At 34.9% G+C, this 13,221-nt stretch overlaps 1 protein-coding gene across 3 annotated transcripts in view; it reads left to right on the top strand.

Moving 5' to 3' along the window:
• Positions 1 to 13,221, top strand: part of EPS15 (epidermal growth factor receptor pathway substrate 15) — a 143,138-nt gene that overhangs the window by 65,289 nt on the left and 64,628 nt on the right. For all 3 annotated transcript variants that reach the window (XM_069479954.1, XM_069479953.1, XM_069479952.1), the window contains 2 exons: positions 1,420 to 1,576; positions 6,796 to 6,881. In XM_069479954.1, the coding sequence (XP_069336055.1) occupies positions 1,420 to 1,576; positions 6,796 to 6,881 (243 nt within the window). The remainder of the gene's footprint in view (positions 1 to 1,419; positions 1,577 to 6,795; positions 6,882 to 13,221) is intronic.

The raw sequence follows: 13,221 nt of genomic DNA, 5'->3' as shown, positions 1-13,221 counted from the left end.
CACAACTGTAATCCCAGCACTTTGGGAGGCTGAGGTGGGAGGATTGCTTGAGGCCAGGAGTTAGACCAGTCTTTACAACATATTGAGACCCCCCCCCATCTCTGCAAAAAATACAAAAATTAGCCTGGTGTGGTGGTGTGCATCTGTAGTCCTAGCTACTTGGGAGGCTGAATTGAGAGGATCAGTTGAGCCCAGGAGTTCGAAGTTATAGTAGAACTATGATCACGCCACTGCCCCCCAACCTGGGTGACAAAGCAGAGTGAGACCCTGTTTTGAAAAAGAAAAAGAAAAAAAAAGAGACAAACCTTAGTGTCTTTAATGAATTTCATATAAAATGAGATAATGTGTATGAAAAGCTTTGTAGTGTGCCTACTACCAACTACCAATCTACCTAACTATACCGGAGGTTATCTTGAGGTTTCAAGAGGCAGCAAACATTAGAAGAACCACATAGTTGTAAAGAGAAACCTTAAAAGAACAGAGGAGGACAATAGATCTGCCTTAAAAGGAACAAGAACCCAAGACTGGGAAAGCTTAAATATGCATAATTAGTAATAACTGCCACTTTTGAGTGCCTAGAGTAGGCACTATGCTCAATGAATGGCAGCTGTCACAGGCTTGGCATTATGCCCAGACTTATGTCTTTAATTCTCATGGTAACTTTGCACAAAGGGTGTTATCATCTTTACTTTAAAGATGAGGAAACTAAGGCTTGGAGAAAATTTTACTGAGGTCACAAGAAGAAATAAGTAGAAGGCTGGAATTCAAGGTTTGTTTGATACCATATCCCATAGTCTTTTTATCACATCCTACTGGCTTTCGATGAATTTAACAGATTAGGATTTCAGAAAGCTAAGCTTTAAAAAAAAAAAAAAAAGAAAGAAAGAAAAGAAAATAGAATAAAACTTTTGCTGTTTTTCTCTTCAAGTGATTTTGTAAAGCTTTCCAGATTGCTGCCTTCTCCTCACATGTGATCTCCATTTGCAGCTGTTCATTCTGCTTTGGCATGATCCTTGTATCCGCCTACTCAAGAGTTGCAGGAAGCAAGCTGACATGAAAATTTTTGCTTGTTTTAGAATCATTCTAGTGCCACCAATGAATCAAATTTTTTGAGAGTTAGGTTTCATCTTTAACATTGTTTAATGTTAAAAATTTTGGGAGTAGGGAATGTTGGAATTCTTTGGCCCACCACAACTCTTACTCTGTAGTGGTTTTGGAAATTGGTAAGAAAGCACAAAGTAAACTCAGATTAGAGGATCCTGCTACACACCAGGGTGAACATATAGCTTCAAGTTGATGTGACTGTCTTTTTAAATTCAGCTCATTATTTTTAAAAAGGTACATAGTTGTACTTTCTCCCTGGATTTTTTAGAATAGTAGTTGTCACATTTATAATGTTCATTTTGTTTATTTGTGCAGGGCATTATGTGACACAAAGGACTGTGGGAAGCTTTCAAAGGATCAGTTTGCATTGGCTTTTCACTTAATCAATCAAAAGTTAATAAAGGGCATTGATCCTCCTCATATTCTTACTCCTGAGATGATTCCACCGTCAGACAGGGCCAATTTACAAAAGGTAAGACAACTTAAAAGAAAAACTGAATGGATTAATTTGAAAGGAACAAGTGCGATGTCAAATTACAGACTTGATTTGAATGGAATAGTAGAAAAAAATGTATCTAAGAGCAGAGCAGTATGCTGTTTGTGGTTTAGTTTGTGCCTACAAATAAACCGGAGTGCCTTGTATGACATCCTTGGCCTGCAGTTTGTTTACTCCACCATTCATTAATATGATAACTATATTTTCCAATCTTAAAATTGGAGAAATGTGGTCTTTTTCCTTCCTGGATTTGTCAATCAATTTTTATGAATAGATTATATTGTAAAATTTAAATGAAAGCTATAAGAATTATTGTTTGGTTTGATGACTTACTCTTACAGAAAACAGTACAAATTTGAAAACAAAACCTAGGAAATGATGACTGCTTGGTATAAATTTTACATCAGACAAGCCTCCAAGGAAAACGTTATGTTGAGGGTAAATCTCTGTGGTTTATGCTATAGGTGACCCCTCATTTCTAAGTGTACAGCAGAACTCCATATCTGAACAACTAGATGCATGTTTTAGCTACCTTTGGCTTCTGGATAGCAGTAGGAATTTTCAAAACTACATTGTTTTAGCCACGTTGTGCTTTGGTTTTTCTCTCCTAATCTAGAAACCATTCCTCGTATAGAGTATTTACAATATCTAGGCCTTTAACAGACCTTTATTTATTTATTTATTTTCTTCTTCTTTTTTTTTTTTTTTTGTAGAGATGGGGGTCTCCATACATTGGCCAAGTTGGTCTCAAATTCCTATCCTCAAGCTGTCCTCCTTCGTTGGCCTCCCAAAGTGCTAGGATTACAGGCATGAGCCACCATGCCCAGCCTAATACACCTTTCAAAGGACTTATATCCTGTAGTAGCTATTTGCCTTTAAAAATAAATACACCATCTCTACAAAAAAATAAGAAAAATTATACAGGTGTGGTATAGCATGCACCTGTAGTCCGAGCTACTCAGGAGGCTGTGGTAGAAGGATTGCTTGAGCTTAGGAGTTTGACGTTGCAGTGAGCTATGCCACTGTACTCCAACTGGGTGACAAAGTGAAACCTTATCTCTAAAAAAATAAATAAATAAATAAAAATGAATACTAAATACCTTGTATCTTTATATCTCTTGTGGCTTATAAAGTAACTATTGTTGTGATTCTTGAGAGTTGTATATACAGTAATAGGAGTCGTCAAATGTGTGGTATGAGGAGAACTCTCTTTAAAATATCAATAGAATACTTTGGTTTTACATTAATTTTGTCACATGAATTTTTTAAAATCCCATTTTAGCAAACCTAAAAGTCAAAATTGGAGTTTTTTTCCTAAGTAAACTAAATGAAATTTATAGCCACCAGGTATATACAGAGAGTTAGTTATAGGACTTTTTATCCTTGTTTTTTTTTTTTTTAACATAGAACATTCTGAAGCTATTTGTATATCCTTATTTTTAATAAAATAAATATTTGATTATATACTTGAGCTATTTTTGAGGGGGAGAACATTTTGTGAATTTTTTGAGATTCCTTGTGTTACATGACATGGGTTCCCTAAATTGTGAAGAAAGCTGAAAGTAATGCCACCCAGAAAGATAAAGGCTATTGAATTTGTATTTTTGCCTTTTGCTGTATAACTGTATCTCAGTTATGGAATACTCTGTTGTTTCATCCTTTCTTTCACCTATGCAGATTGATTTTTTTTTCTTGCCTTCCTCATTTTATTACGTACTTAGTCTCCTACCAATACAAATTGCAAATATGACAAATTTCTGAAGCAAATTATGTTTATTAGATTCCCTATAACATTAGAAGACACTTGAAATTGCATCTATTATACAAAGTTTTTTTTTTGTTGTTGTTGTTTTTGAGACAGAGTCTCACTCTGTCACCTGGGCTAAAGTGCCGTGGCGTCAGCCTAGCTCACAGCAACTTCAAACTCCTGGGCTCAAGCCATCCTCCTGCCTCAGCCTCCCAAGTAGCTGGGACTACAGGCATGTGCTATCATGCCCGGCTAATGTTTTCTATATATTTTTAGTTGTCTAGCTAATTTGTTTCTATTTTTTTAGTAGAGACGGGGTCTTGCTCTTGCGCAGGCTGGTCTTGAACTCCTGAGCTCAAATGATCTGCCCGCCTCTGCCTCCCAGAGTCAAAGTTTTTAATTTAGTAGATTTGGCTGGGCACGATGGCTCATGTCTGTAAAAGCACTCTGGGAGGCCGAGGCAGGAGGATCGCTTGAGGTCAGGAGTTCAAGACCAGCCTGAGCAAGAGGAGAACCCATCTCTACTAAAAATAGAAAAATTAGCTGGCTATGGTGGCAAATGCTTGTAATCTCAGCTACTTGGCCAGCTGATGCAGGAGAATTGCTTGAGCCCAGGAGTCTGAGGTTGCTGTGAGCCAGGGTGACGGCACAGCACTCTAGCCCAGGTGACAGAGTGAGACTCCATCTCAAAAAAAAAAAAAAATATAGTAGATTTGTGTGGAGTTCATTTACTAGAGCATAGACACCGTTGTCTACTTGTGTCAGATACCAGTATTATTCATTGAAATGGGATTTTATCACTGTTGTGTTATCTATTAACCAAAAATTTTAACCTTAAAAATTAAAATTTGTATCTTTCAAATAATCTCTTTTCTCTTTATAATCTGATTTTTTTTAGTACTGCATTTTTTGCAGCTTTGACTAATCCTTTTTGAATGTTGCTTTCCTTTCTGTGTTTTTTCTAGTTTGGACTATTTTTTCCATTCTGCAGCACTCTGCTTTTCGCCTTTCTTGTACTGTCAGTTTCTTAACTCTACTCTCTCTCAAGGTTAGAGCTTTATTTTATGCCTTTTTTAGCATTAGACTTTTTGGTTTACAAGATAGATTTTGAAATTAGAGGTTTTTTTATTCAGCAAAGTTGATGCAGAGAAAATATACTTAAGCAGCATGCTTTTGTCACATGTCACTTGGTCCTTGTGTAAATTTTAGCTTGCCTTTCCTAGGCTGTCTGATCCACTTGAAATCACCAAAGTGGAATTTTTGTGTAATGCACAGAATAGGGTGAGAGAAAATATTTTGAAAGAAGGGAACATACTACATTTTTCTTTGTATGCCCTTCATATATTCATATAATATGAGCTGAACTTTTTCTGCGCTTCCTGGTTGCATGCCATTTTAGAATCATCTGGGGTATCACCTTCTAACTTGTTTGAGGTTAAATTAATTTCTCTCACTGTCTCTTTATTTGATGTTTTTGATGGCAAAAGACTATCAAATGTGAGTCATTTTTTTTTAAATTAGTATGATAGAAGAGGTGTGGAAGTCATGAGTTTCTTGGTATACTTGCACCTCTGAAAACAAATTTCTCAGTACCATTTAAATGATGTCAGTTACTCTTGGTGATAAAAGTGAGACCAGTGTTAATTTTTCATTTTGTTCACCTTTCTAGCTATCTGGCCAGGCTTAGCTCATAGTTCAAGGTTAGAGTTAAAATACTAGTAAATAACTGTCACATTCAGAAATTCACTTTAAATTTTCTAAATTAATTTAGCATTGATAAGAGTCTGTGTATCAGTCAGTAGAGCACAGTAAAATAGTTGAAGTGTACTTGATAAAAATCTGTAATTAATATAAAATTGAGATTAGCATTAATTGAAGCCTCATAGTTGAGTTTTGGTATTGATAATGAAAACAAAACAAAACAGCTAAGTACTAAAAGTGCAGTGTAGCATAAGGAAATATAGAAGGAGGAATTATTTGAATTTACTTTTAGGGTAATGGTTTCATTTACCTAAATGATCTTGATATGCAAGTACCAGGGGTCATAGTGTGAAATAACACTTGAATCTAATCAGAAGACTCTTGATCAAACTACCTGTTAGCTGGATTCAACTTCGAGCAAGTCATTTAATCTGTTTCCTCAGCTCTAAAATGGGGTTAATAATAATATCTGCCCTACCCTGAGTCCACTTTTCAGATTAGTTTTGAGAATTAACTAATGGATTTGAAAGTACTTAGTGAATTGTAAATGAGTATACAAATATAAGGAGATGGGATATTACGAGTTTTTAGGTTTCTTCTGTTGGTGACATACATTAACTTTACAACAACATAAGTATTAATACTAAGTTTTATATCCTACTAATAAGTTCATCAATATGTCTTAGTTTTTATATGTTCAGTCCTCAGTTTTAACATTTCCAAATCATGATTATTCTGTAATTTGTCAGTCTGGTTTTAGCATTGATTGTGGGTCAAGTATTTGAGGGAGCAGTTATCTTTTTTGTGCTGACCTCAGCTGGCTATGTGAGGCATCAACAATAGTTCACAAAGGAGATTGAGCCAAGGTAGAAACTACTTATTGGGAGGCCACATATTTTAAGAGCATATTCTCTTGAGGTGTGAATCATAACAATAGCTTGCATTTATAAAATATCATAAAGTTTGAAGAGTGACTTCACATAACATTATCTCATTTAATTTGTAAAGTGGGCAAGGCAGAGATTATTTCCCTATTTTACAGGTGAAGATCATGCAGCTAGTAAAATAGCAGGGCCCAGAATAAACCCAGTTAGGTTTTCTAACTACAGGTACCATTCAGAGACCAATTTTGGCACCTTCAGTATTGAAAGAAAACCATATATAAAGAATGTAATATGAAGACAGTTTTGTATGTGGTGATATTAGTATTTATTATGGAACATGCCTGTGCAGTTGGCTTTACTTTAAATAGAGTAGATGCTAAAAACATTTAACAAAAGTAAATATTTGTTAAATTGAATAAGATCACTCACCATTATAATTCTGAAATGCAACAAAAAGTGATGTACTTAACTCTGTGCCAGAATGACATGAATAAATCACCATCCATTTGCCCAAGAAATTTACACTTCAGTGGAGGAATTAGTTTATATATGTGGTGTCTGTTATCTGTTTTACTGCAAGGTTCTGAACAGGCTAGGATCAAGTGACAAAGACATTGGGATGGAGGTGAGGATGGGGGTGTATATTAAAGAATAACAGCTTTTAGAGAATTTAAGGAAAATGTCTTAGTATATAACTAAGTATATAATTGTACCAAATATGGTTTTCTTAATTAAAAGTGTTAGTAATACAGTAAAATATGCAATGCCTGTGTCTGTGTAGAGCTTTTAATGTTTTTAGTACTTTGCTATTTATTACATAATTTTATAGTAATAATGTATAATTGTGAACTTTTTGTTTTTAGAACATCGTAGGATCAAGTCCTGTTGCAGATTTCTCTGCTATTAAGGAGCTAGATACCCTTAACAATGAAATAGTTGACTTACAGAGGTAGGTAAAGTAAAACTCATACACGCGCAAAGTATATATATGCATATGTGTATATATGCACACACATCCTTCTGTTTCTAATGTATATTTTGGTAAATGCTACCTTACTTGGATAAGTACCATAGTTCTATTTGAATAGAATCACTGTATTTTATTTCGTCAAATATAAGGCAACCTTTAATTGCAGGATGTGCTATTTTCTTATGTACCACTCAAAAAAGAAAGAACATTGTCAAATAACTACTGATACTACTGATTTCAGATTGTGAAAAATGTGAAAAAAAAATGTATGTCTTAGAATGAATGAAAAATAGTTTTTCTCCAACCTTAGATATTTGGATAATATGGCAGGGAAACATTTGTATATAATGCATTTAATGGAATGTTAAATGCAGATACCATGCCAAGAGCTTTCATAACTGTTACTTGATCATCACAAAAACCTTGTGAGTTGAGACAGGTAGTGTTATTCCTATTTTACAGGTAAGGAAGTTAAAGCATTTAGAGGATTATTTTGCCCAAAGTCATACAGACTTGTCAGCTGTAGAGCTAATACCTGATCCTAGGACTACTTGATTCTACATTGAATCTTTCTTATATGTGAATACTGTACAGAACAGACACAAACACAATTAGATTTGAATCTCACTGCACCTGACTGTCTCCCCTTTTTTAAACTTCACAACACTTTTAAGCAAATAATGGCTGATATATTTTGTTATATTGATGGTATTGAGACATAAGGGGATTAAATGACTTATTTGGCCTATGTGGCAAGAACTTGACAATGATTTTACTTCATCTGTGAGACTACATTGAGATTTCTGTAGAGAAACTAAGTTGTTAGAGTTTTTTAGTTTTAAGAAAGAACTCAACTCAAACTAACTTAAGTGAGAGTAAATTTATTGACTTGTGAAACTAAAACATTTTAGAGGTAGGATGGCTTAAAGTATAGCTTGATACTGAGGCTCAAATGATGTAATCAGTTCTCTTCCTTACTCCGTTTCTTGTTTCCGTTTCCACTGGCTTGATTCCATTTTCAGATAGGCTCCCCTTATGTTGGCAAGAGGGCTGTAGCACATCTAGCTTCATGGACTTATAAGTTCAAGTTTGGTGGAGAGTGCCTCTCTTTTGGCAGTTCCTGGGAAGGTCCTGGGATTCAGTCTGATTGGATTGGCTTAGGACCATGCCCACCTCTGAATCAATCAGTGGCCATGGATGTATAAGTTATTGATTTGTCATGAACACATTTGTTCTGGGATTGAGGATGGGGGTAGTTTGCCTACAAGAGTGCTTGGAAGGGGGAATATCCCTGAATGAAAATTGGAAGGTATTGCCAGAAGGAAGAATGAATTCTGGGAAGCAAATGTCTATTGCAGGCATATGTCTACTGTAGGCAATATAGCTTTAAATCTACAGTAATTTCAGTGATCATTTGTAGTATCATCTGCCTCTTTTAACATTTTGATTTGACATTTTGTAAATTTAGTCTGGGAACCTTTTAAATATCATTGTTTAGTTTTGAACACATCTGCCTTATCCTAAATTCTACCAAATTCTTATTTTGATTACTGAGTCTATAGTGGTGTTTTAGACTTTTTATTTTCATATGGTCCATAAATGGTCCATAAACATTTTTGCATGCCTTATATGCATAACATACGTTTTATAGTAGCTAGATTTGAAAATACTTGTCTTCTGTGCCTCTTAAGCTTATGAAAATGGACACATACCCCAGTGTTCTAGGCCTTGCTTGACTTTCAGCAGTACTTGTTTAATGTATAAAATGTTTCTATAATGAGTTTTAGTAGGAATTAGAGCATCATAGATAGAATGCTCTTGCCATTGCAGACATTTGTAATATGTGTTACAATTTTGGTCAACTAAGATTTCAATAACTTTTGGTAACCATAATGTTAAGTTATACCAGTGGCAGTCTTGTGTAGTGAATGACAGCTACCAACATAAAAAGAACATATGTAACATTTCGTAACTGTCTTATTACAAAAATAAAAGTTTCAAAATTTTGTTAGTTTTTAGGTTGTAGTCACATTTTATAAATGTGTAATACATTTATACATGATTTGACTTTTGTGAAAATATTTTCCCTAGGCTTTTAATTTTAGGTGAGATCTACAGTGTAGGCAAACTTCCATCGTCTGTCAACTCCACTAATGTCATAATGAGGCTCATCTACCCATGCTAGAATTATGGTTGTTAAAATTCACTTTTTTAAGTGGTTGTATTAGGTCACTATCACCAAGTCTTCAAGGTGTACTACATTGTTTTTTGTTATTGTGAATAACAGTTTTTTTCTGTGTGAAGTTATTATTCTTTAGCCTTTAAATCTTTCTTTTATTAATATATCAGGATGTAATAAGTATGACTACAAAATGGGAATAAAGAATTTAAAGAGATTTTGTTTGTGGCTTTTACTAAATTGTTATCTGAAAAAGACTAACCCCTTCTTTTTTGGTTTTGGGGTGAAGATATCTAATTTTAGTCCAGGGATCAAACATAAATAAACAGCATCCATAATGTGGAATTGTAATGTGTGTGTAATGAATATGGTGCTTTACAATATTTATTTTTTCCTCTCTTGATAGTTATAATATATATTTGTTGTAAAAATTTGGGAAATACAGAAATGGATAATGGAACAAAAGAATATGTTTCTTAGAATAATATTTTGTTTTCAGCATTGCAAACCCATGGAAATATTGAAAGCTATATAAACTGGAGAGTTGAGTAAAGAATGTTCTTTATTATTGGTCAGAAAATGAGATGCTGTTGTTGTCATCTTTTTTTTTTTTTTTTGAGACAGAGTCTTGCTCTGTTGCCTGGGGTAGAGTACAGTGGCATTGTCATAGCTCACTACAACCTCAAACTCCTTGGCTCAAGCGATCCTCTTGCCTCAGCCTCTCATAGTGTTAGGATTATAGGCGTGAGCCACTGTTCCTGGCCTGTTTTCATCTTGAGTTCACCAAGTTGCTTCTAGTAGAAAATATAAGACATTGAGAGCTTGGGGCAGGATACCTTTTAGAATTATTTTCTTTAAATTTTTTATATGGTTCGTTCAACATTTGCTATTAATTTAATGATTTAATTATGTCAATCAGATAAAGTTGGCAGGATTTTTTAACTTAAAGAATGAAAAGCAATATAGGTAGTTGTAATATAATACTCATCAAATACCTGGATCTCCTGCCTGAGCTCAAGACCTATATTTTTTTGTTGCCTGATAGTGTTTTCATCTGAATGTCCAGTGGAACACGATTTCCTAATCTTCCCCTGATCCCTGTCCTTTACCTCCCTTTCTTAGTGACATCACCATTTATCTAGTCACTCAAGCTAGAAACCTGAGGTTTTTCTTTCTTTTATCTTTACTCTTCTGTGAAATGTCTCTTGAATTCATTCCTACCTTTCCGTCTTCTTTGCCTGATCAACTTCTCATCCTTCAAATCTCATTTCGTTTTTTTCTAAAGCCTTCCTGACTTTACCTCCCAACTCTTTGAGTCTTATTTAAGAGCCTATCTTATATAGTCTTTGTATTTACAACCGTCACACCAGTTTTTACCATACTTTATTATAATTGTCTGGGTTTTTTTTTTTTTATCTCCCACTAGATTATGTGCTGCTTAAATATAGGGGCTGCTTGCTTATTCACAGTTGTATCCCTAGTGTTTAGCTTATAACAGATGAGAAAAAAATTTATTCAATATTGTTGAAATCAATCTTCTCTATTCTACTGTTTCTTTCTTAAAATGTTAGCTTTTATCTTTTATCTGGATCATGGCTGTAACCTTCTCATTGGCCCTCTGCTTTGAGCCTTTCCTTTCTTTCTTTGGACCATCCTACTTCCAACTGATATATAAAATACTACTCAGATCCCTCAGTGATTCCCCATCTCCAGCTGGATCCAGTTCACTTCTGAGCATGGTTTAAAGGCTCACTATTTATGATGTTCTCTTGGCATTCTGACCATTCTTCTGCCTTAGCCACCTTTCATGCTATGGTAGAATCATCCTCCCCTATGATACTGTAGAGCTTATTGAGAACAGACAGTGTATTTGCTCTTTGTACTCTCAGTGATTAGCAGACTGCTTTAACCTACCATTTTAGCTTCATCCCTTTTCTCCAGCCATGTGGTGGATGGGTGGGCTTATTCTCACTTCAATATGCCACCACCTTTATTCTCCTATACCTCTTATCCTACTAGTGTACCTTTTACCTTGTGCTTCAAGGCCCAGCTTAACTATCATATCTTCTGTCAAGCCTTTTCTGAAATTTTTAGATTGCTCCTTGCTCTTTCTTTTACTTCCAGAGACTTTATTCCTTTATTATAGTATTTGCCACAGTTTATTATAGTAATTTATATTTCTTTTTTGGTGAATTTTGAACTCTTTAAGGGCAAGAGCTATGTCTTATTTTTTTTGACAGGTCTAGAAATTAACCCACACAGTACCTGACACTGTAGAATCAGCATAGGGTAGTTGGTTGAATGAATCCATCAAAGTATGTTATAAACATTAGGATATTACCCAGACTTAATTCCTGCAAAGTATATAGCAGAATAGAAGCCATATGTTAAATGTTGAAGTAAGGCAAAAGATCCTCTGAATAATAGTTTATTTTGAAGACTATAGAAAAGAATCTTATACGTAAAAGATTTTTTTAATCTTCACAGGGACAATAAAGTTAGTGGACTGATTTTTCAAATTCTGCAGAATTTGGAGATTTTTTTTTCCAATTTCTAAAATTGTGGTAAAATACACATACCATAAAATTTATCATCTTAATCATTTTGTTTTTAATTTCAAAATATTAATTAAGGAGGCATAGGTGTTTTTATTACATAGATACATATGCTTGGGTCAGGGCTTTTGGTGTGCCCATCACCAGAATAGTAGTCATTGTATCCAATAGGTAAGAATCTAACCATTTTTAAGTGTACAATTCAATGGTATTAAATACATTTCACAGTGTTATGCAACTGTCATTACCATCCATCTCTAGAACACTTTTCATCTTGTAAAACTGAAGCTCTTTACCCATTAAACAATAGCTCCCCATTCACCTCTCCCCTCCACCCTCTAGCAACCACCATTCTACTTTCTGTCTCTGAGTTTGACTGTTGTAAGTATCTCATGTAAGTGGAATCACATACTATTTGTCTTTTTGTGACTGGCTTATTTCACTTAGCATGATATCCTCAAGGTTCATCCATGTTGTGGCATATGTCAGAATTTCTTTCCTTTTTAAGGCTAAATAATATTCCATTGTACTTGTGTACCACATTTTGCCGAGGTGTTCATCTATCACAGACATTAGGGTTGCTTCCATGTTTGAAGTAGCTGTTGTGAATAAGGCTGCTGTGAACGTGGGTGTACAAATACCTTTTCAAAACCCTGATTTCAGTTCTATGGGGTATATACCCAAAAGTGGACCTGCTGAATCCCATGGTAATTGCAGACATGTTTTTGGTCAGGGATTTTCTTTGAGTCTGATGAAGGCTATTAGACCCGGCACCCAGAACAAAAAGAATATGTATACCTCTATACACTGTTTTGTACTTATTGAAGGAGTTCCCAGACACTTAGAAACAATTCATGAACCCATTTTTGAGAACTTTTGCTCTGAAAGTAAAATGCCTCAGATAGAGAATTTCTTTATATTGGAAATGATGAAACATATTAATAGATTGCTTTAGTCACTTGGATGGTGTGTGTGGTGGTAGTGAGTTGTGCTGAGGCAGGAGTTAATATTTTGTCATCTAAGTAGCTTCTACTTCCTTCCTGGCCCTGTCCTTTTAGCAAGAACATCAGGAAGTAAAAGCCACATCCTGTCAGGCCTGTTTGTTATCCTGGTCTTGGGCCAATAAACAGGACAGATAATTATAATATTAGTTATTGGGCATTGTGCTATGCCTGCTTTATGTAAATTCTCTTATTGAACTCTTGCAACATCCCCGAAAGGTAAGTATTTTTATCTTGATTTTTCAGATAAGGAAATGAACAAGTTTTCGTTTTTAAGAAGCTTTCCTTGATATCTGCCTCAGCTCAGGGAGCACTCAGTTTCCTTCACTCAGAGCACTTACAGTACTGAATTATATTTCTTTCCCCAGTAGATACTGAACTCTGTGATGGCACAGACCAACTCTTATTTCTAATGAGGCAATATAGTGTAGTATTTCAGAAGCTGGGCTTCTTAACCAGATTTCCAGATTGCCTAACATGACTTGGGACAAATTTACCTAACTATCTGTGCCTCCATTTCTTCATTTATACAATGGAAATATGAATAATACTATGCACAATGTTTGACACAGTTCTTGGGACAT

The sequence above is a fragment of the Eulemur rufifrons genome, chromosome 8, assembly GCF_041146395.1.
Source record: "Eulemur rufifrons isolate Redbay chromosome 8, OSU_ERuf_1, whole genome shotgun sequence".
In the NCBI taxonomy this organism is placed as follows: Eukaryota; Metazoa; Chordata; class Mammalia; order Primates; family Lemuridae; genus Eulemur; species Eulemur rufifrons.
Note: the sequence above shows the minus strand (reverse complement) of the source record. Positions and strands in the feature narration are given on the sequence as shown.